This window comes from Apteryx rowi, unplaced genomic scaffold (genome assembly GCF_003343035.1).
Source record: "Apteryx rowi isolate R43461 unplaced genomic scaffold, aptRow1 scaffold_371, whole genome shotgun sequence".
Classification (NCBI taxonomy): domain Eukaryota; kingdom Metazoa; phylum Chordata; class Aves; order Apterygiformes; family Apterygidae; genus Apteryx; species Apteryx rowi.
Window position 1 is genome coordinate 145672 of NW_020450208.1, and position 24675 is coordinate 170346.

General features: G+C 35.2%; 1 protein-coding gene and 1 long non-coding RNA gene across 15 annotated transcripts in view; one reads left to right on the plus strand and one right to left on the minus strand.

Annotated features, from left to right (window-relative positions):
- Positions 1 to 22922, plus strand: part of ABHD18 (abhydrolase domain containing 18) — a 25850-nt gene extending 2928 nt beyond the window's left edge. For 4 of the 14 annotated variants that reach the window (XM_026073652.1, XM_026073654.1, XM_026073653.1 and 1 more), the window contains exons 2-15: positions 412 to 533; positions 1435 to 1559; positions 2421 to 2529; positions 5567 to 5651; positions 6769 to 6869; positions 8909 to 8987; positions 9077 to 9161; positions 9947 to 9974; positions 12244 to 12382; positions 14393 to 14482; positions 15165 to 15266; positions 16624 to 17002; positions 19157 to 19319; positions 20298 to 22922. In XM_026073652.1, the coding sequence (XP_025929437.1) occupies positions 2438 to 2529; positions 5567 to 5651; positions 6769 to 6869; positions 8909 to 8987; positions 9077 to 9161; positions 9947 to 9974; positions 12244 to 12382; positions 14393 to 14482; positions 15165 to 15266; positions 16624 to 17002; positions 19157 to 19319; positions 20298 to 20349 (1395 nt within the window). In that variant the 5' untranslated portion in view covers positions 412 to 533; positions 1435 to 1559; positions 2421 to 2437 and the 3' untranslated portion in view covers positions 20350 to 22922. Of the gene's footprint in view, positions 1 to 411; positions 534 to 1434; positions 1560 to 2420; positions 2530 to 5566; positions 5652 to 6768; positions 6870 to 8908; positions 8988 to 9076; positions 9162 to 9915; positions 9975 to 10610; positions 10630 to 11798; positions 11888 to 12238; positions 12383 to 14392; positions 14483 to 15164; positions 15267 to 16623; positions 17003 to 17749; positions 17867 to 19156; positions 19320 to 20297 lie in introns of those variants that run through there. The other 10 variants (XR_003254823.1, XR_003254824.1, XM_026073656.1 and 7 more) reach the window with 10 other exon arrangements.
- LOC112969875 lies at positions 8518 to 12232 on the minus strand. Its single transcript, XR_003254825.1, has 3 exons — positions 12054 to 12232; positions 8879 to 8976; positions 8518 to 8628 (listed from the first exon to the last, which is right to left on the minus strand). It is a non-coding gene; the product is annotated as an uncharacterized LOC112969875 (long non-coding RNA).
- Positions 22923 to 24675: the final 1753 nt, after the last annotated feature.

Genomic DNA, 24675 nt, shown 5'->3' on the forward strand with positions numbered 1-24675 from the left:
ACTGTGCTTTGCCTCTTGCTTGGGTCTGTGCTCTCTTAGTGTGGCTTTCTTTGGAATGGATATAACAACTCCTTGCCTCCAGCTGTTCACCACACTCCTTTCTGAGGTTCATACCTTCACTGTGAAGCATTGGCTGACTTGTTGCAGTTTGCTGCTAGATATGTTAAAAGTAAATTGTATTGATTCTCATTTTCCATAGTACTTCTGATGGTAGTTTTGCTGTGCTTCAGTATATTCTGGCATAAGGAGCGCAGTTGTCCTTCTTGATTTTAAAAAAAGTGGGAGGAGGGGAAGGTGGGCTGTTTGAAATCAATACAGCTTTTCCCAGACAAGCTTAAGTTGGAGTCTAGGTAGAAAACTCTTCCAGATATAGGCAGACATTTAACATTGTGTATTTTTTGTTATCCACAGTACAATGATAAAGGAAGAAATGACAAATGATACCAGAAACCATTTACTGAATATAAAGGAGTGCTCATAAGAAATAAGAAGAGATTTGGCGAGGTCTTTTTTTACTTGTTTGCAACTGAAAGGTAGCTGGAATTTTAAGAAGCAATTTTCACTGGTTGCTTTGAGTTAAGAAGCAAAAAATAGATACSTATTTTTATAAAAAGCTTATTTTTTTGTAGTCTGACCATGGCAAAAGTTTTTTGCCTCTCTTTTGTACCCTCCCCCACACTTTTTTGATACTGAGAGCCTATATCACTCTGAATTGATACATCACAGCCACAAGCACTTACCATTTTTATTGTATTTATACTGTGTCACAGCTTGGTTAGCTTCGTTATGTTGCATAACATAAAATTATTTGGATGTTCCTTGTATGCATATTTCAATACCAGAGTAGTTTATTCTACTAGACCAAGCAGATATGGATCAGAATAATTGGATTATATGGTCAACCACTGGAGATTCATGTAATGGGAACTAATACTTTCTACAGTGTTAGAGCAGAAGGTCCCTGCTTTGACCTTCTGGTGATTTCCAGTATTTGTTTCTGTCCTATAGTGATTGAATTTAGAACCATTGTGATTTTTAGAATGCTTGTTCTAGTATCCATGTAGCTTCAGTTGTCTATAATTTCTATTATGTTAGTCCTTCTAAGCACTATTTTTATTTCTCTGTCTCTTGATTCTTAATGTTTATAAATGATATACTTCAGTATTGGCTTTTTAAAAGTGCAGAGAGATGTATTATTAATCTGACCACAATTTTAACTCGTTATATTTGGTCAAATTTACTTTAAGAATGACCATATTTAAAATGTGGTTGAATAAATAAACTATGGCAGCATGAATTAACTTTGTAACACCACAAAATTGTATAGTTTATTTAGGCCACTTAGTATGGAGAGTACCGGAAACATTCAAAATAGTTGAAGATAACTTGCTAATGAAGTTTTTGATATTAAATCTCTTSTGTCTTTATGTATAGACAGATCCTGGACTATTTTTTTTAAATTGGAAAATCCCATATCCTGCTGATAGAGAAACCAGATTTGAGTTCTTCTTTCTTCTTCCTCATTGGAAAAGCACAATAGTGGCTCCCCATTCACTTCAGTAAGTATTGCTTTGAAAATAATGAGTTTGCCTAAGGTCTTGTTGATGCTTTGGCCATATTTGAGCTAAGTATATTTGYTTAAAGGGTAGTGATACTGTTAAGGATTTTGATGGCATGATTTCTTCCCTGAAAGGAGTGGGAGCTTGATTTTTTCAAAAGCTTAAGAAGTGTGTTAGGAAATACTGGAAAGAAAGGGATAAAATAGGATGGATGTGTTCTTAGGATGCCAGTGAAGACAAATTTACAAAAATAAGCTTTCTCTGCATCAGTAACTGAAGTTACTCCCCCCCCTCACCCCCCCATTTCTTATAAATGTGTAACTATGTAGTTGAACAGATTTAGTCTTCTAGACTAGATCATGCTTCCACTTTGAAGTGTGTTTTACCTCAGGCTTCCATTTTGAGGTATGATTATAAAAGCTTATTTAGATTGAAAAATTTTTGCCATCATAGCTATATTTACATGACAGAGATCCAAATCATTGTTCATTTTGTCAGTCCAGTTCAAATATAACTRATCCTGTTTGAACATGTACTTCTGTGACCTCATGTGCGTCTTCAGTGAGTTTGTCATCTATGATGTAATACTCTTCTGGTTATATTAAGCGTTGCAAATTCCTAGTCTGAAATTCCATTTAAAAAAAAAAAAAAAGCTAGCCTTTATGTTTTAACTACCTCTGTATTTTGTTTAAAACAAAAGGAATTGACTTTAATTGGATGTCAAGATTAACTTTCTTGGAATAAAATGGTAGAGCTTTTCATTAATACAGATATCGAAATAAGAAACAACTTAGTTAAAAGGAATGAACTTGCCACTTAAATAAAATCCTTTAACTGCTTTTTTTTTTTGTTTTCTTCTAGATGTCAGTTTGCTGCTAATGGGTGTGAGTAAATTGGATGTCTTATACAGAAAGCTTCTCCTCACTAAACTCTTCATCAGAGGATGGGGAAAGCCAGAAGATCTGAAAAGGTGACTTTTTTCTTGATACAAAAAAAAAACAAAAAAAAACACACCACAAAAGAAAAAGAAATACCAATGGTTGTTACTTTTCTTTAAAAAATTGCATTAAAGTTTGTTTGTTCATAAAAATCATGTATTTCCATACTAAGGGAGGGAATGGATTTAAAAAAAGATATTGAAGGGATTTGCTAAATGTGTTGTGTTAAACAGGCACTGTTTGAGAGAGTATATGTGTGTCCAGTTACATTTTTTCACATATGAATATAGAATAACATACTTCAAATAGTCTGTCTCTGAAGAGTGTTGTCTAGGAACAAAACATGTGGAATACTTGCAGAGGAATCGTTCTAACTAACACTACAGAGGAGATCTTACTGGCTTTGTGTAGTTACATAGTAATAACAGACTTCAAAGTATGAAACTTTTGGTTCCATCTTAAACATTTAAAGTTGTAAACTCATTCTTTTTAGGTGTGGTAAACTCATTCTTTTTAGATGTCTTGAAAATGAGAGAAGAAGCATTACCTCTTATTGTTTTTAAATACTGGTATCAGCTAGGGCTTTTTCTTTAAAAACAACAAAAAACAAAACAAATAAGATCAAAAGCTGTGGGGGAAACGGAAGAAACAAGCTTGCTGGCCTCCTCCTCTGCAAGGAGGAAAAAATATATTGCTCTACATATTGCCCCTGAGTGGGAGGAAGATGAGCTGTTCCCCAGCAGCCTAGCTTCACCTGTATGAAGAAAGAAGGATACAGTCTCCTCCCACTAGTTAGTGGGACAACTCCCTAGTATGCACTGCATGCTGGGAAGAGTGTCAGTGGGTGGGGTTTTTTTGGGGGGAGGGGGAGAGAGAGAGAGGGAGTCGCTATGAAAATCCATTAGAATAAATGATTAAATTTCTTTAAGCATTAACTGAGATTAACTGACGTGATTGACTATCTTGCCTACAAGTAATCTGAAGGTTTGCTGAGCAAACCCTAGATGTGATGGCTGTTGCTATCCTAATGTTTTATCCTCAACTCATAAGCAAGAGTTGAGAAATTCCTCAGCAAGATTTCCCCCTCAGTAAAAAGGGGGATAATGGTAAAATATCATAAAGTAAATATATCAGAATATCATAAATATTATTCTTTGGAGATGTCAATTTATGACTGCCCTATAGAGAAGCCTCTTCCTTCTAACTAAAGAGGAATTACATAAATGTGATTTTTTTGTTGTTGTTGTGTTTGGTGTGGTGCTGTTTTTTTTTGTTTTTTTTTTTGGTTTTTTGACTTAGTGTCAAGCTAAAGCAAAACAGCTTTTCATTTAGTTCAGCTTGCACACTGGCATCTCGCACCTTAACCCTACTCTTTCAAAAATAGTTACTGTAGTTGCTATTCTCTGTAAGAAAAAAGGATACGTAACAGGGCTACTTTTGTTGTGGTAGTAACCTGGATTTTCTTTTCTTCCCTTTTGTTCATGTTCTGTTTTTCTTTGGTGTTTGGAAGGTGGATGAACCACATGTATTATACCATTCTTCTGCCCAGAACACTCTTGCAGAGTAGTATTGACTGAAGCTTTTCAAATAAATGTTTTAGAACTAATACTCCACAGACACTTAATATCCCTCCCACCCCCAATCTACTCTTTACACCCAAATCTTCTTTATTAGCTGGTCAGGTAACACCTCTGTGTATATTTAGAACCGTAAGAACTGTCAAGTTTTTCTTAGGAATATTTAAGGTTGGTGAGGGACATTTTGACATCATCTAGTCCAAATCCCTATTAGAGGCAGAGCTAACTTCATAGTTAATTCAAGTCACTCCGTACCATGTTCATCTGAATTTTGAAAGTCTCTTAAGGATCGAGATTTCACAGTCTCCCTGGGCAACCTTTTCTAATGCTTACTCACTGTCATTGTGAAAAGCTCTTTCATTATATTCCAGTAGGAATTTCCTATGTTGCGACTTGTCCTCTTGCTGTACACCTCTTAGAGTCTTGTTTTATCTTCTCTGTAATGCTCTGCACCCCATGTAGGTAGCAGAAGAGAGCAGCTAGATTTGCCCACTTTGCTTTCTGTTTCCCAATCAATGCAAACACAGTTCTCTCAGCCTCTCATCATGTATCGCGTGTTCCACCACCAGTCATCTTGGTGACTCTCTTCTGGACTCTCTCCAGTTCCTCAGTATCTCAAGTACAGAGGTCCCGAAACCAGACTTGGTATTCCAAACGTCATCTCACAAGAGCTGATTGGAGAAGAATAATCTCTTCCCTTGACCTGCTGGCTACCCTCTTGCTAAATGCAGAGGGTATGCCATTGGTCTTTGTAGCTGCAAGGGGATGTTGCTGACTTGCGTTCAATTTGTTATCCGSCAAAATCCCCATGTCCTTTTCTGCAGAGCTGCTACCTAGCTGTGCAGTTCCCAGCCTGTATTGTTGTGTGGGGTATTCTGTGCCAGGTACAAGATTTTGGAGTTGTATTGTTGATCTTTAGGATGTTTGTTGACCCATTCTTCTAGCTTATCTGGGTCCCTCTAAATAGTAGCCCTACCCTCCAGCTATCAACCATTACTCCTGGTTTGATGTTGTCTGTGAACTGCCTGAATGCCCCTAGTAACTTGTGGCCAGTTAGACTTCATTGCCAACTATACTTTGAGCCTAGCAGTCCAGCCTGTTTTTTACCCATTCAGTTCATATCGCCAATTTGGCTACAAGGAGGCATAAACATAGGAGGTTCTTATGCCTTCATTAGGCCCTGAAAAATGGCATTAGTTTTAAAAATAACATATGTGTAAAATACTATTTAAAAACTGCAAACTCTAGCAGTGTACCTGAGCTGCTTTTTTTTTTTTTTTTTAAACTGAAAAACATTCTTATATACCTACCCTGTGGTAGCCTGATTAGCCTGTAAATACAAAGCTGGCTTTGTGGGTTTTTTTTTTTTTGTGGTTTACATTAGCTCCTGAAATATTCAGTAAACATTAGATTGGCCTGATTCAGAATTTTGACCATCCTCTCAATTTTTTAAAATAAAAATTGAATCTTCTGTATTGTTTCCTTTTAACAGAATATTTGAATTCAGAAAGATTATTGGAAACAGGGAAAAATGCCAGAAGCTGGTTTCGAAAGATTACCCAGTGTTCATTGACAAGGTACTTAAAAGCAAGAGATCCAGTTTAACTGAATTTATTTTCCTAATGGTATATAAAGGTGAAATCAAGTCCTTACCAAGCTGCTTTTATAGGGTAGATGAGTTGAATTTTGATGTCATGTGAATCTGTGTTTTCATGATGTCTGATGGTATTGCAGTGTCCTTTGCTGCTGGGATTGGAAATTGGAGACTGGAGTTGGTAACTGCATTGAGATAGGGGAGTGAAATGCCTCCAACAGTATGTGGTTAGCTTCTGCTGATCACTGCTTTTCTAGCAGGTGGCAATAACTAACTTCACAGGTGTTCCCAATTGCTCTGTATTGTGGAAAGGACATTAGAATTTTTCTATGAGAGCAGAAGTAAAGCTGTAGTGGAAAAAGAAGTAAACATAATGTGAGTGCTCAGATGCCCTGAAAGGGGGGAGAAAAGAGGCCCTGTGCTTCAAAGTAAAATGTATGGATAGAAATATTTCTCGCTGTGAAGCATTTTTAATCTAGAAAGTGTGAATAAAGGATCAGGAAGGAAGAGTAGTTACACAGCTAAGTAGATGTGCTGGTGATCACTTCTGTAGCAAACTAAATACTGTCTTAATTTGCTGGGGTTTTTTAATTACTGTGGCTAGAAATAGGGAGAGACAAATGTGCAATGTAGCTGGAAAGGATGGAGAGAAAGGAGCCATTTTAAACAATCACATTGGTTACTAGCAAAGAACTGAATCTTATGGAAGGATTTGAAAGAATAAAGCAGTGCTGTACAGATACTATTTTAATTTTCCCCTCTAGTAGGACAGCTGTGGGGGATAGGTATATCAGATCTTAAAGGAATGCTAAAGTTCAAAAAATATTCAAAACAGTATTTGTTTTTGAAGTTCTTTAGAATTGTGCAGAGTTACARTTTTACTCCCTGATTCCTTTAAGAGATCATTTTAAAAAAAGTTTAAAACAATGTTTGGACTGTGTCAATACATGTTTATCACTATACTTGTAATAGACCAGCCTTATATTTTTAAGTATGTTCTTATGCTATTCCTGTTTTGGGAGAGCATACCAATGTTTAGCTTTCAGAGCAAGTTAAACACTGGCATAAAATACACTGTTAATATCCCATTCTCTTCGCAGGTTGAGGAGCAGTCAGACTGTAAAATCCTTGAGGGGCACTTCATTTCCCCTTTGGCTCATTATGTTCCAGGTATCCTGCCAGTCGAATCTCTTATAGCAAGGTAGGAGAAACCAAGTGGTGCTTCCTTTCTGAAATTGATATTGGAAAGAAATAAAAATGGTCTATAACTAGAAAACAGTTTTACTATGAGTCTAAGTAATTGTAATGTCTGTAAAATATTTCAAACTGCTTTTTGTGTTAACATGTTGAAATTAATTTTGACCTCAGAAGTGAAAATAGATCTTATTCATGTATAATTTCATCTGAGTGTAAATAACATGCTTTGCTAGGGGAGTTTATTCTAAAATGGAAGTAGTGTTAAATGCATATTGTACCACATATGTTTTGGTAAAAGATGATTATGTTCTGAAGACGGTGGGAAAAAATGAGAATTACAAAAGCCTGACAGGTTAGTGTGGTGATATGCTGATTTAATTACTATTGAAAAAGAGCTTCTGTAATTAGTAGTGATAATGTGGAAAGCTTCAAATTTAATTTGTAGCTGAAAATGTAACACTTTCTGAAATGCTTCAACTAAATTAATAAAAATTAAAACTTACAATTACCTGGCCCTATTAGTAACAGTCATTTCAAGTAATGCTTTGGCAGATTCTGAAGGGTTGTTTTTTGTTTTCAAATGTAGAAATTGTATTGTACAAAGCTGTGGAATATCTTCCCCCCCGCCAATGAAAGAGAGGCTGGAAATGGAGGGTAATATAGACAGGACAGAAGTTGTTTGTTTGTTTGTTTTACATGGAGCAGGATTATGTTTTATGTAAAAGGAACGTGTTATTTTGTATTTGAAGGAACCATTCCAGCCTTCTATTTACATCAAATACAAAAAATATTGTCTGTGTGCTGAAGTAATAATTTCATTTAATTGTACCAAGTAAGTGAAGCAGGCACCCTTCTTACCTGGAAAGTGTGTGTGGGTGGGTTTGTTTGTTTTAAATTAAAAAAAAAAAAGAAGGCAAGCATCCTCACTGAAAGCTGCACAATCCATAATAGTCAGAAAGTACCTAATTGCATTTTTGCTAGTGTGATGCTAACATTGCTTYGGAGTTGAAGAATGGGCTTGGAAGGAAGCATAATTCCTGTTGCTTTTAGGTTTGAGCTAAACTTTCATGAGTTTCCCCCACCCCACCACAAGCTTTTCTTTATACATTAAAAACTAGACATACAAGTTTGTCAGCACAAGTTGATACTGGCATTGTCAAATTTTATGTGTACTTATATATGTAAAACTAAATAATGTAGTTCAAAAAAGTTCAATAGCCAAAATACCTGTTCTATTCCACCTCCTTGTTCTCTTAGCATTACTGGACTAACTAGTACCATAGTTGAAAATATGGTATACTGATTGTTTCCTTATACGATCTTATAGTTTGAAGTTACCTTATGCTAATCTTCTATGTTGGACAATGTTGTTACGGTTTTCACATGCTCTGCAAATTTCACCTAGTGTGATCGCTGTGTTGTATGAACTCTCAGTCCCCTCCCACTTTTTTTTTTTTTTAATGTAGCACTGTTGTATGTAACAGTGCTCCATCTTGTGGGGAAATGCTAGCAGCTCAGCCGAAGTGATTTCTCTGCCATAGTTAGACTGTAAAAGACTTATGAATAGCAGCAGAAGATACTAAGTTATTGATAGTGAGTGTATAGAATAGTTTAATGTTATTATATTTTTAATGCAAATATATTGCTTTTCTTATTCTTCCATTTCAACTGTTGTGACTTCAGGAGAAAAATAACGATGCTGCTTAGGAGAGCTAGTCATACTTGCTTAGGCTGTTCTTCATCTGAAGTTCCATTTCTCCACTCTGCAAAATTTAAATTGTGATGATGAGATAGTGGCCTTTTTTTGGAACGCGATCTTTCAGCTCAGCTCCTTTTCTTGTTTGGCATTTATTCTGCCCTACTTTTGGATTCATTTCTTTGATGGATGTGTTCATGAAAAATGATATTGCTGTACCAATGGCAGTTTGCCTGCATGCGTTACAGACATATTTTAGCCTGTTTTTTTATTATTATTAGTTTATCTGGCACAAATGTGTAAATAGATATACTTACCTTCTTTTAATAAGTATTTGTTTCTCATAGATTTCAGTTCATAATACCCAGAAGATGGAACAGCAAACACAGACCGGTGTGCATTCATTTAGCAGGCACTGGAGATCATGTAAGTATATAAAATGTAAAAGTGATTGTTATTGAGAAATTACATTAAGATAAAATCTGAATATTTATGTTTATATATCTTATGTTTAGCACTTCTGGAGGAGACGCACGTTAATGGCCCGTCCAATGATTAAAGAAGCCTGTATGGCTTCCCTACTGCTAGAAAACCCTTATTATATCCTTTTGTGGAAAGGAAGACATTTAAGCAGTTCTCAAAGTTCTTTCCAGAGCATAGAAATTTTACACTGGCATAGATTTGGTAGATCAATTTCTGATGGAGTTTGGGTGGATAGAATTAAAGAGCAAAGTATGACCATTGAATGAAATGCTGTGAAACACAATGTAATATGCTACTTTTACACTAGATATTGCTTTTCTATTTTTTTTTGAAAATGTGTTCTACAACTTATTTTAGCCATTGGAGTAAGAGTTCTGATACAAATCTGTTTTCATAGCCATAATCAAAGTACTGAAATGATTCCTTTAGCCATGGTAGAACTGAAAACTGCATTCATTCCACATCATACTGTGTGACTTCTTGATGTATTAATGGCAGAAAATCAAGTTGCTTCTCCTGTCTTCCCTTTTCAACTGCAACCCTTTTGGTATCTCAGGTGCTTTTGAGAAACTTACTGCTACCATTTAAGATATTCAGATTTTCCATTTGTTTTCAAAAAAACCCTTAAGTTCCATCCTGTCATCAGTGACTTCCATAACGCTGTCACCTCATTTTATTAGAATCTCTAGTTATACTTTTTTCCTGGCCTTGTACCTCACAAAAGTGAAATCTTAAGTTATAAACAACATCATCAAACCACATTTAACTTGGTTTAGTTTCAGATAAATATTTAGAATTTAAGTTCCAATTTAAATTAATCACTGTGCTATTTATGTATGTGTTTTTATTTAACTTGCTGTTTTTTATATAGATCTTTACTTTCTTTAACTTGAGTCTTCTACATGGCTGTAGAAAACCTAAGGATCAATTGTAAGTATTACCATTAAATCCACAGATACTCTTTTCAAGATACTTTACTRCTTTGAGCTTCTCCAAAAAAAAACAAAACCAAAAAAACCCCAACAACCCCCCCCCCCCATGCTTTGATAACTTATTATTATGGAAAAAATATCCCAAACATGGATCATCTGTAACCTGTTTATGTGAAATTTTGGACCCTTTGCTTGGCTGTTTTGTGGCTTTTTGTGCCAAGATATCAAAGTGGTCAGGAAGGTTTCACAAGGTAGACTTGCAGTTTAATGTTGAGATCAGCATGTATGCAAGCAAATGCTAGTTTATTTTCCTGATTCTTAACTGTGTGTGTACGAATGTTGCAATTATATTTCAGTCAACTATGAATTATCTTTGTTCAAAGAGCATATTTTCCTGTTATAATTGCGAAGATTTTAGTTTTTCCAAGGTATTTAAGGGACACCACATTTAGACATCTAAATAAATTGGATGTTTGTTTGGCAGTAAGTAGGGACTATGCAATGCCCAGTATTTTGGAAGACTTGCTCCCTTATTCAGTTTCTTAAATGTGAATTTAGAAGCCTAATTAAGTATTCCTGAGGTTTTGCTTTTCACATTTTCAGAACTGCTGGAGTATAAACAAAATTCAACAAGATGTGTTCATGAGGCAAAGGTGTGATTTTAATCTGCCAATATTTCTGATAGTCCAAATATGAATTGGTGTTTTAATCCTTTTTAATCCTAACTTGGACATTTGACACAAGTAAAGGACATATGGAAGGTGACTTGTTCTTAAACCTATCATTTTTATTAGGACTTCACCAGCAGCACTTCTTTGCAGTTCAGCTATTTCCTAAATCCAAAATCTTTAAATAAATAAATAAATAAAAATGCTTTTTAGGAGAAAACTCAACTTTAATTCCAAAAACAGTTTCCATTTTTTTTCTGAGCAGATGCTGAATGGTATTTATTTTGACATAAGAACCGGTTTAACAAAAAGTGAATTACATTTGCCAACAAAGATGATTGTTGTAGAGATGCTTTCTCGATAGGAAAGCTATTCAAAACTATATAATTTTTATGATTGCATTTAGAAATAAGATATTATAGAAAAAAAGATGGGAGAGTGAGTCTGTATTGGAATATGTCATTTTTTTATATTGAGGCACTGACTCAAGGAGATTAATTTGGAGAAGGTATTTCCAACTCTGCTATCTTGTCACTGCTGTCTAGCTTGGCATTTTAATATTCCATTATGTAGTCAAGCATTCTCTGAAAGACAAATGCTCAGTTTAATGCCCAACCAGTAACTGTCACTTTGTTACAAAGCAGTGGCAGTGTTTTTAGCTAATATGCTAGTAACTATTTTATACATATAGCAGTTGTAGAGGGCTGAGGAATCTCTCATAACAAAGCACAAGCTGCAGGAAGGAATTACATTAGCCTATAAATACTGGACTGCAGCAGCTACAGCATATAATCATTTCTCCTGTGACTTGCAGAGTAAGCTTTGTCCTTGTGCTTCCAAGTATCTTAAATGTGATTGTATACTGGCAGAAGAGGCCAAATAGCCTTTTACAACTTGGCAAAGAAAATGCACTCCTCCCTCCCAAATTTGAAGTGTACTGTTTTCCTCTGTAAAACATTCATGTTGGGGTGCTTTTTCCATTCTTTGGGTGTTCCATACTTGTGCCTTGTGCCAAGTGACTTTAGACTTGGAGTGCCTTTGGTTCAGCTGAATAGCTTTCTGCTTTTCTTTTTGTTTCTTCTGTGTTTTAATGCTTCGCAGTACACTACATGAATTTCTCAGTACAGTGACAAACTTCCCACTTACAATTTCAGTCTTACAGTGACACTGATGAATACTTCCAAAGCTGACATACTGATTGCTCTTCAAATGTTGCGTGCAATTTTTCAATGATATAAAACAGGTAAATAAGAGAAAAAAACATAAAGGATTGTTTCTGCAAATGAGATAGTATATGTCTAGCACTGTATCACTTTGGTTCTATTTTTAAGGGTCCATTAAAGTTTAGCAGATGCCTGTTTCTAATTCATATTTAGGTCTGGATTATGAAAAAGTATTTAGCTGCTTACCTTGGAAAGCAGAAAAGCACCAGAGAATCTGGACTTGCTTTCTGTCCTGTTGAATCAATACAAGTGCAGCTCCTGACTTTCTCTGGGAGTATGATCAGGCTTCATATTAAAAGTACATACAGAATGATGAGAACTGTCAAAATCTAATCTTAGAAAATAAATCCTATATTTTCTTTTCTGGGGAGAAAAGACGGTCATGTTTGAAAAATGTCTCAGACCTGTTTGTGATGGGAGGAGCTCTTGTTCTAGAATCGGCAGCTCTTTTGCACTGGCTAGAGAGAGAAGGCTATGGACCACTAGGGATGACTGGAATATCCATGGGAGGACATGTAAGCTTTTATATTTCCTGTTTAGTAATTTCTGTTTTAACTTCTCATTTGATTTTTTAACTTATGGAAATAATTTGTTTTATAGTGTTCCTCTCTGAATTACTTTAAACATTTAGAGTCATGAGAACAAGTTGGTGACAATTCTCGTGTTGTTCTGTGGTGCTGTATTAGTATAATCCCCAATAAACGCTGACATGGTAGAGCCCATTGTCAGCTATCTCCTGATAGGCTTAATATGAATATTAGCTTCTCACGTAATTGTTTGTGTKTTTTTTTTTTCCCTTGGCAGCTGGGGAGAACTTTTTTCTAAATGGAATTCTGTATTGATCAATTGCTAGTTCTCCCTCCTTCCCTCCCTTCTGGCTCAAACATTTGTGTTTGAATCCACTGTGTGAAATGCATATCATGGCATATCATAATTGAGGTGACTTTTGGTGTCACTTTACACTTCAGTTCTCAACTCGTCTTTCTCTGTAATCATTGGTACTGATTAGAGATTTCAGGAGAGAGGTAGAGAATGTTTTGTATGTGACTCTGTGTATGTTCAACTAAAACAACAGTGTGTTCTTAAAATGCTTGAAATCCTGATGTGCACTCAGAATATTATCACCCATGTCTCCACAGATAATCATTGGTCAATGAGGCATAGTTAGCTAACATACCTATTGAAACAACATGTTGATGGTGGTGCTAGGAAGGAAAATATTTTTTCCCCAAGGCATGATCTTATGACTCTGAATGTCATAAATGTGCAAAAAAACTTAGATTTACATAAACATCACCCTTGCTGAAACAGCAATTTGTGTTAAACATGTCTCCCCTTTCTTATAAATAAGTTAGGTTGAAATTCTCAATTTGATATATGCACCACTAACTATGCCACTTCAAATGGTATGCGAATACTATGGGAATATCTGAACTGCATCCCATACTTACAGTGATATACAGCATGTACCTAAAAGGAGGCAAGATCTGAGAAAGATCTTAGTCCAGAAAGATACAGTTTTGGCTAGTCCTGACTGACTTCTAAAACTAACAGTACAATTTAAAACTATGAAAATCATATTTGATGATGATTCTTTAGAATGTGTTTTACAACAAAGTAAGAAGCATTAATTCAGTTCTAAAGATGGGGAAAGCTGGAAATGGGAAGAAAGAAGTCAGTATTGCTGACTACCCAAACATAGATGTGTTTGTTCTTTTTATTAATAAAAACAGAACAGAAATATAATTCAGTTATATAAATATATATATTAGGTCATTCAGGACAGACATATAGAGTATTACAGATTTTGCAGTATGCACATTGTTGTTCAGTTTGGGGCCATGAAATAAAACTTGGCCAGAACATGCCATTTAGGGAAGTATTTGTTTCTCGTCTCTGTATGTTGAGTTTCTTTGCTTTGTTTTTTTTCTGGGGTACACAGAATATTCACAAAAATGTGTTCTGAGAGCTGATGCAAAAGTAATAACTCAGACTTAAAAGGAGAGAAAAGAGTTCACTTAACATGCTGAATTACTTCTCTTCCCCTTTTGTTTCCAGCATAAAAATTTAAAAGTACAGAATTTTAAGTAGTCTTATTTGTAGATTTCATTCAGATTTCATTTTGTTGTGAAATATGCTTGCAAGAGCCTGTTGGGAAGGCTGTGTTGAAGTTTTTCATGATTTGAAACAGCTAAAGGCTGTTTGTAAATAAATATTCTGTTGGGTATTCTTGTAGTTATAACAGAAATCCATTCAGCCTTGGAATTAGTCATATCCAGAGCAATATCTGTTAGGGAAATCACTGAAGCATAGATGATCTTCTAAATTTTAAAGAGGAGGGAACGTATCTAATGACTGCAGTCCTTCACTGCTTTGGCACTGCTTATTTTTTTTGGTAACAAGTTTTGGTAACAGTTTTTTGTAATAAACAAAAAACTAAAAGATGAGAGTTCTTAAAATTGGTTTTATAATATCATGAACTCAATATTAAAGTATGTAATAAGTTCATTTGATTGTTCTAATAGATGGCTTCACTGGCAGTGACAAACTGGCCTAAACCATTGCCATTGATTCCATGTCTTTCCTGGTCAACAGCTTCTGCTGTCTTCACTACGGTAATGAACATGTATTTTTGTTAATGTGCTAGAGCATAATCAGATAGGAAACTTTGAGCTGGCTGCATCTGCTTTTTCAGCTGGGACATTTCATCATGCTTTGGCCTTTATTAGTGACTAGTAGCAAAACCTGCCCTTCCTGCTCAGGATATAGCACATGATGAGGAATGAAGCTCTGAGCTACTTCAGTGGGTCATGCCCTAAATCAGGGGATGGGGCTGGTCCTGCTTTTAAAGACTGTGATTAGAGTCCTCATTTGAATGTAGAAAGGTGATGAAGAAAACCATGAAAGCATGTTTTCTTTTGCTCAAAACCTGGTTTAAAATAGCTGGGTGATAATGCTGCTACCACTGTTAGTAGTACCCATTTTCACTACTGCTGCCAGGGAAAGTGAGTGAGTAGATTGACACCAACCTTTGGCCTAGCACAATCTAGATGTGCATAAACCCCAACTGGGATTGTTTTTTGCTATTTAAAAAAAAAAAAAAGGCAGGGAGGTGAATTTCCATGTTTATGTTATATTGATTCCAGTTATTCCAAGGGTTATCTGGAAACCTAGGTAGAACTCCACTGGAAAGATCACATCGCAGAGAGGGACAGATCAATTTTCTATGCCTGTCGTTATTTCAGAATGATCTGTGTTTTTTAGTTGTTTACTGGATGCTTTTGTTTATAATTTCAGGGTGTGTTGAGCAAGGCGGTGAACTGGAGAGAGCTAGAAAAACAGTATTTTACGCAAACTGTTTATGAAGAAGAAATCATTCAAATGCTTGAATATTGTGGAGTGAGTATATCTTATTTTCCCTATTTGCTAATATTTGCTTATGCAAATCCAGCAAATAATGTAATTTATTTCTACTTCTAAGTAGCAAATCATTAGATAAAACATGTTTCCATATTCTGTCCTTATGTTTTTGATAAATTTAATCTTTAAGAAAAACCTTCTGAGAAACAAGTCAATATTTTGGTTGTATAATGTCTTAAGTGTAGCACTCACCTCAAACTCAGTAATTGGCTTTGTAGTCTGGAATAGCTGGTAGCCTGAAATGTAATATCAAAAACTGATTTATTGTCCTTCAGAGCAATTGCTCCCAGATATTCAATACTGTAGAATATGTAGCAATGCTGAGTTACTTTTCTAGTTTAAGGTACTTGGTCTCTATTTTTGTTTCCATTTGTGATGTTAACCCTCCCTCAGCTTTAAACTCTCATTACCCAGGCAGTTGGGATAAACAAGAGGTAGAGTTTTTATTGTTATTTAGCTTCTTGTTCCTTGCAAAATATAAATTATTGTCTGCATTTTTTTTGCCTGCCTTTGACTCTTTTAGACTAGGGTTGAAAGAGGCTTTTAAGGGGAATTTCATTGCCTCAGCTCTCTTCTCTGATAACTTTGAGAATTGTTTATATGTTGCAACAGTGTCATAGTCAATTCTGATAAATGACTTTTTCTAGGATTCTCTGACAGTCCTTCTTCAGAGGAGTGTTAAGAGACCTTAACACAAGGTGGGGGAATGGCAGTTAATTATGTGCTTGCCCTTTGTAAGTAATACGCACTCCAGGAACACTGACAGAGCCCACAAAATGAAAGAAACACTTCAGTGTGTTCAGCTTGTGACTTTCTAGTATTTAGAGGCAGTAGATTTTTCAGTCTTAACTGAAACATTAGACCAGGTCAAATATGTCTGTTGCTATTACCCGTTTTTCTTCCAGTATATGAAAGTGTTATAAATCTTAATTTTTGAATACTTTCCGAAAGAGATTACTGCTGTTTTGAAAAGGACAAATCTGAGAAATGCATAGCTTTTATGATTTATTTGCCCCCAGAAACTTGAGCTTAATGAACTTCAATTATGAATTCAGAGTTTAATATAGAATTAAAAATACAGATGCTTGCATCATAAACTACCATGTTTAATTACTTACTGTATTTTTTAAGCTGACAGTAATGTAGAACTAGAATATCAAGAGGTTATGATGATTAGGATTTAATTCATTGAATTAATACGTGCAAACTGAAAATAATTTTAGTACTGTGAGCGATGGTGTTTGTCTCCTTTTTTTGAATACTGAGTTGATTGATCTTCTCAACCAACTGATGTAAAGAAGAAACCCTTAATAAATGACCTGTTGTCTATGTTCAGACAGATTCTTTCAAGATGGGACAAGATTTTGTTAAAAACTTCCCCGATGGTGTAGATAGTCTAGAGGACATAGACCTGACTTCAAGAATGTTCAACCTTGATTCCTCGAACAAAACTGTATCTAAAGAAGCTGGTCACTGCTTTACCACAAATAAAAGTATTCTAAGTGCCTCATCAGAAAGACTCTTAATACAAGATGCTCCTAAAATGCAATGCATAAATCAAACATTTTCAACCAGTAGCAATAGCAATAAAAACTTAACCAGCCAACAAGGACAAAAGATAAATGAAAGAAGAAAGAGTGACACTTTACAGAGAGAATCGCTGCGCTTCATGAAAGGAGTTATGGATGAATGTACCCATGTAGCCAACTTTTCAGGTATGTGTTTACTTGTTTTAATGTGTGATTTGGAAAATTAAATAGAATGCTCTGGCATGAAGGGTATTCTCTTCATTCTCCCATTGTGTAAACCTGGCACCTTAGTTAAAATACAAAAGTATCCTGAATGTTGTCCAATAACATCTTTTTACCACTCCATTTCCTTTATCTTGCACTAATTGTTTTCCTGTTTCTCCTTAAGAGCCAATGAGAAAGTGAATTCAAAACCCACCTTTCAGTATCTTTGCTTATTTATTTTTTCTGCCTTCCTGTGGCTATTTTCAGATATGAATTAGTGCAAATGTGTATTATTTAAAAGAAACATCTGTATGAAGTGACTAATATTTGGGTCTAATTAATCTGCTTTGTCCTAATAAGGTTTTTCAAGCATATTAAGGTAAATCTAGTAAAGCAGAAATATGATGTTGGCTTAAGGTAGCAAGTAGCCTAAATAGCTAAGAACCAAGCTTAAATGATACTTGTAGACAAGTGTGACCAGTAGACATATACAGAGGTCCTTTTGGGATAATGCAATCAGGTGAACATAATCTTTCTCAAGACAAGCATGGCATATAGAGGAAGCTGTAGCCCAGTAAGCCTTAAATCTTATGAACCCAAATTCTGTAAACCTGAGTTTCTTGGCATCTAGGAAAAGTGTGTCAGGGACAAATCCCTTTTAATTACCAATTTGCAAGCAATGCAAACTAGTAATTTCTTCCTATAACTCACTGAAGGGTTTTTTTGCAGGGGATGGTTTGGAATTGCTTTTGTGGAAGTCTCTCTGACAAAATGATAGGACAGTGCACATACCCATCCAGGACTCTCAACCATGATCAATTTGACTTCAGACAGGTTCCTGACAGAGTCAGTCTTTGAATGTCAAAACGTTCTTGATACTGAGACCTTAAGCTACCTTATTCTTGACTTCTTGCATTCAGTACTCCACTGCTAACTGTAAAAATTTCACTGATTTCCACTGTACAATATATTTCTTTACTTGGAAAAAGTTCAAGGTTGCTGCTACCTGGGGATGTTTTGTGACAATTGCTAGTGAAATGCTTTCTGTAAAGCTTCAAAAGTATTTCTTTAGGGAAAACCTTGTAAACTTTGCTTTAAGTACATACGTTCTTGTATCACTTAGCTAAAATATTGACTTTCCTTCAAACTTCAAGAAGATCCATTATCCTAATGCACTTGTCAAAGTGACATAGTCCTTTGTGTCAAGAGTCTCCCAGGTCTCTTTATGCCTGGGAAACTGCATCCCTTGCCAGGGGATCGTTGGAGTGTGCCTAGAGAGGAGCATCAGTAAATTCACCTAACATTCAAATTTCATGGAAAATTGAATAGAAAACTAGAATCTATTTTAGCTAGCATTACACATCCTGTGTGTGTAATTTAATATATACAGAAGAGGAGTGCCTAAGTTATTTGTGACATCCTATTTTCAAATGTCTTGGCTTGTCACTGTTTACTGCCCCTGTAATGCATATTCTTTGGGAAAAGAGGACAAGATGCATGTTCTGTGCTCAACATCATTTTGATGTTTTTCCTGTTTGTCAGTAATCAGACTGGTGCAATTCTATTTATAAGTAATAAATATACATAATACATTTGCGAGGGGGGGAGTTGATGTCACAAAAAGATGCAGGAAGCAGGAAAGAACATACTGCACTTGCTGCCTGACCTCTCATATCAAAAGTTGTTTTTACTCTCCCTGAGGTGGAAAAATAATTATTATGAAGCTTCTACTCCATTGAATTTCAGATGTCTCCTAGTTCTTTTCCCTGAAAAAAGGGATCTCGGGGAACTGACCTGAATGGTATAGAGGCTTGTTAATAAGAGCAAAGACAATTCCCCTCTCACTTGGCAAAGGCTTCTGAGTTTTTTTTTTTGTTTTAGGGCAAGGAAGGGGTTTGTTTGGTGGTTTTTTTTCTACTGCTGGCCTCACTACTGTATAATTAAAAATTACATAAGTACTGCTGGAGAGTTGAGAAAATTTCATTTTATTAAAGTTTAGAATAATTTTAAATGCCTTTTGCCGAATTAGAGGTATTTTTAGAAATGGGGAACATCTTTACAACAGAAATCTCAGATAGCTGAAGTATGTCTACTGCTTACCTTGGGTGACTTGCATTTTGATTTGTTTTTCTTTAGTTCCAGTTGACCCAAGTTTGATCATAGTTGTACAAGCTAAGGAGGATGCATATATTCCTCGAACTGGGGTGCGCAGTCTTCAGGAAATCTGGCCCGGATGTGAGATCAGGTATCTGGATGGAGGTCATGTCAGTGCCTACCTCTTCAAACAAGGACTCTTTAGGTAAAGTAAACAGCAAAGTTTTAAAATACTTGAGCTTATTACCACAATTATTACTTTAAAGCAACAAATACCAAATATTGCTTTGTAGAAGAAATTATCAGATTTCAAATAATTTACAGAGGATGTCAGCATTTCCATCTTGCAAGTGAGGATGAGGTGCAGCAATGTATCTTGGATCATTCAGTAAGCCAATGGCAAGAGAATGATGCTTCTGGCTCTTGTTTTTCTGTAAAAGCTTTCGGTTAGTTGGTTCATTGGACACTAGAAAATATTTTTTTTAAGCAGTGATTGCTTATGTTGCATTGAGCAGTAGTTGTCTTTTTGTAAATGTTGTCTTCTAAGAAAAGCAGCTGAAGTCCAGAATTAAAATACAAGCTTGTCTTCAAATGTGTAGTACTTGCAGGAATTCTTGACTTGTTGACTTTCTGAAATGGTAGTTATATAAATGCAGTTTATTAATTTTAAAAGGTTAAATACTTGTTATTAATAATCTTAAAATGTAAAGAATTATTAAGAATGGCCATCCCATTTAGGAAGTCTAAGCAACAGCAAAAAGGAATAACAACGTATAGTTTGGAAGTATGTTAACCACTAGCTTATTGCTGTTTCAAAATTCAGCTTTATTTTATGTTATGATAATTGCTCAAAAATAATAAACTATGTACGTCTTTTTGACCCATTTTCTGACACGGCTGAATAGAAAACTCCTAATCCATTAACATTTGTACTTTTATTAAAGGTGATAAGTAGCACCACTCACTCCTGAGACGTAAATATATTACTGCATTGAGGTCAGAGAGATCCAAGAAATAAGTGAGGGAGAAAAGAATACTCAATATCGCATTTTTATTGAGCATTGTTTGAAATTGTCAAATAGCTTTAATTTGTAAATATATGGGAACAGGCCACCTTTATCTGCCCTTTCCCAAATCATGCAAGTGTTCTATAATTATCTTCTTTCTTTCTTTCTTGTTGTAGGCAAGCTATTTATGATGCATTTGACCGCTTTCTTCAGAAATATGCTGTTTAACAATCTTTATAATGTATTCAAACTGATCTCCTTTGTACTTCCCTGTATTGGAAGTTTGTGTTTGGAAAACCAGGCTTTTGCAAAGTTGAATGGATGGTCACTGACTTTGAATGTCGTAACTAACAATTATCAAAAATGGTAAAGTAACAGTATTAGTTTCATTTAAACCAAATGACATTCTGACATGCTTGCTTCAGCTTTACCTGTGGAAAAACAATGGCAGCATTTGTTAGTGCATGAATGACTCATGTACTTCATATTGAATCACATTAGGTATTACTTCAATTCTGAATTGTGTATTAGTTGAAAACGGACAAATTTAAATGTTGATAGAATGTAAAATTTGTTATAGGGTTGCAATGCTGTCTTGTGGTTAGTGTATTTCTAGTTTATTCCAGGTACCTAGTTTGTTTTCTTGCTTCCTTGTCAGCTTGCTGTTGTCTTACAATGGCTTTGCCAACAGTCAGCCTCTTGTTTGTCACTGATTTTTCTCTATTATGACTTGAAAGTGAGCTATCAGGGAGGGGGCAGAATCAAATCTTGCAAAATGAACCTTTAAAAATGGAATGAAGGGTGAGAGAAAGACATTTACATCCAATACATCTAAAAGATTTTTCTGCTTCTTAGAGTATGCCATTCAAGCAGAATCATGTAGCTATTCATTGATTGGTTTCACGGAACTGGAACAACTGATAATGGAGTGTCCAGTAATTCATTTCTTATGTATGATCAGTTGAATAACATAAACATTTTATACTAGAACTTTTTAGACTGCTAAAGGGAATAAAAAAAATCATCCTTTTTCTTCAGAAACAACGGCACAAAGAGTCTGATTCTAAGCAGTTAAAGCAACAGCAGAATATATGGTGCTATAAGACCTGTTTGAAATATTTCAGCAGAGGTCCTTTCTAAAGTGCACTTGGCACTGATATGCAACATACAGTTACACTGTATGATATTAAAAATATGCGAGACTAAGTGTTATCAAAATGGTTGAAAGTTTGCTCCTTATTTGTCTACTTTTTTAAAATTGGATGGAAAGGAAAATTTTAGGATTCTGAACACATTTAATAAAATACAAAGTCTGTTATTTCCTCTTTTGGGCTCAAAAATACCAACAAATTACAGTTGAATAAGAGGTTGTCATCCGTCAGCTGTGTATGGTAGCTGTCCGTATCCATGTGTCTGCTTCTTAGTTTGTGGTAATCTCCTGTAATATATTTTTTTAAGGCAAGATTGCAGAGAAGTTGAAAGCTGGAGCACTTGAATATTAACTCTGGTACAGTGATGATTGGTGTTACACAGAATCAGAAAAATCCAGCAATTTGTAAGTACAGGATATGTGACTATTACACCTTCCAAACCAAACACTTCATTAATCTCCATGCATATTTTACTATTTTTAATATGCAGAATATGGAGCAAATGAAGCTCAGTTAATATAAATAGATTATCTAAAATTTTAGCCTGCCTACAGGATTAGTATTTGGGAATGAATCATGGTTCACTTGAAAATCAGATAAGTCCAGGCAAAACTGAAATAATTTGTAGCAACCCAAGTTACTTAACATCCAAATTTATTGAAAATAGAGAAGAAATTATATCCTACTGGAAGGCAAATTGCTTGTTTCGAGTGTTTTTTCATCATTTCTTTGGGCAGTGATGATTTTGTATATATCGGGAGCAACTGTGAAGGTTGGCTCAGTAACTAGCATGTTTATTAAAAACTGAACGTTGGAAGGTTTGAAATCAAATACATGTAAGCTTACAATTTTTAAATTAAAAGCTTGAATACTATACTATATAGTTGAATACTATACTAAAACTTTTACAGATTTTTACCTTGCTATGAACTCATTGCTAAGGATGTTGTACAAGAATATTGTCTGCTGTTCACCAACTTTTTTAGATCTGTGTGGATGGCCACATTTTAAATGTATTTGTGTGCACAATACTAGGAATTACAGAACTGATAAAATTGCAGAACTTGACATCCTGAAGCTAGTGTTCTCACTGTGTTACTAAAAGGTTTAACTTGTCAAAAGGGCATGCTATTTGTATTTATATTAATATAACTCCTGTTCATGAGAAGGTCTTTTGGGATAAGTAGTGAAGGACTGGCTTCTAACAAGGATGACAAATCACACTCCACTATGCAACTAAAATAATGTTGCCAAATAGAAGAGCCTGCTAAGAAGCATTTAATACATTTCTGAGATCGGTATTTAAAAAAAAAAAAGTGTGGTTTATGTCTGTCAGTTACCATACACAGGAAGGGATTAGCTGGTTTGTGAAGGCTAGGGGGAATCTTGCTGTTCAAATGTTTTTACCTTTGGAAATTTGATTTTTAACCAGATTTTTATGGTTAAAACCTAATAGAGTGTTATTCATAATCCATTGTAATGTTAAATGAGAATGTAATTTTAATACAGTGATTGCATGAGAAATACTGGAATAAGGTTCCTGCCCTAAATCCAGATAGCAGATAAGCCATCCCCTGTCTTAGATTTATTGTAAAACTGACATTGATCATCTTTGTTTTTTATGTTTTTCAATAAAAATCCTACAAAATAGCTAGGTGTGGTTTGTTTTTTTCTTATCAAGAAGAATTCAAAATGCATCTCACTGTTATGCTGTAATCCTTTTTATTCCTACTAGTATTGTAGCACAAAGAGTAGCTAATCTACTGTACAAGATAAAAGCTTCACATAACAAACACTGATACCGCTTTCATGTTTTTCTACACACAGTACCTAGTAAAGAAAATAAGCTTGAATTAGCTAATTAAGATACAGTTATGATTGCAATTCTAGAGGCCTCCCCCCCCCAAAAAAAAAGCCCTCAAAAGTGGCCACTTTGGCCACATAACTTTTTTTCTTCTTTTAAGCAAGGATGTCTCATTTGTGTTGCATTAATCTTGAAGAGTTAATTGCACCTTTAAATTGCAAAAAGATACCATTTTATGAGGTAATGGAGTCTTGCTATTTTTTCCTAGTGGAATGTCATATCTTTAAATGGTAGATGATAAAGTAAAAATCTTTAGAATGGTATTTTTGCTTGGTAGCTGCTAACATTTTGAGGCAGTTAATTTTTTGTCTATCTTCTTGATTGCTGTTTGTCTTGTATGGCTTTTTTATGTTGATCTTATTTACAGTTGGTTGGGCAGGGAAGTTACTTTATCTTAAACTGCCAGGTTCTGTGTCAGCTTGGCTGTAATGATAAGTTATATAATATGGAAGGGAGGTTTGTATAGTCTGTAGGCATGTAATTCCTCATGCAGAACTGTTACATGAATAAAATGCTACTATATTGTGCAAACCAGTAATTTGCAGTGTTGCCTGGTATACTTGGACACTTCAACACAAGATAAAACATAGGATTTAAAAACTATGATATCTCATAACAAATGTTATTCTCTTGGTTTTGTGCAGAGTAAGTCAGCCTCTTTTTTAAATATGAATGTATTTTAAATATTGTGCTCTTAAAGGAAAAGTGAGCACTRAGTTTTGAATGGGACAGTCTGACTTGCAGTGCTAGAAAGTAGCAAGTGATGATACCAACTGGATGAAGAATTAAGTCTTATGCAACTTTGAAAGCTTTTATATCACTTTTAAGGTCCAGTCCATCCTATAAAATATATAGTAGGTCTGCTATTACCACAAAGTTAGCAAAACAAGTATCCACAAAAACTTCTCGAGCTGCCATGTTATTGGCCACCTTTAATCTTTGTTGCCCTGTGTAGTTAACTCTTCATTGGTTTCCTGCTTCTTCTCTGGTCTATTCAGGTTCCTGTATTGCAGCATTCCTAAAGTCCTGGCTGGCTACAGCCTTCCTTATCTTCTAACACTTCTATGAGAAAAAGAGGAAACAGGTTAATCCCCTTGCTTACCAGTGACTAGGTGGGGCCTCTCTACTTTCATTTATGATGTTCTTTACTTAGCTTCTGAGTCTTAGAAGCTTTATTTTGCTGTGCTTATCCCTCGATTCAGTACTGCAACAGTGGCACAGTACTGCTAGCATGCACTCATCCTCAGCAGCTGTGTCCTGTAGTAAAACAGAAGAGAAATAGTACTTCTATGACCACCATGACTAGTGCAGTTGAAGTAGTGAATAGTTATTGAGTGAAGCTTAGTAGTTTTTGTCTTTGAAGAAAAAAAAAAATGAGTGAGGTTTTTTTGTTGTTTTTTTAAGTTCTCCCATGTGGAAGTGCTCCAACAGGAAGCACTTCTGTATGGATTCTGTAGTGTCTAGTAAAATATGAATTCTCACTGCAGTTCCTTTATTTAGCCACTGTAATTTGCCTATTTTCAGGAAACTTGTATAAAT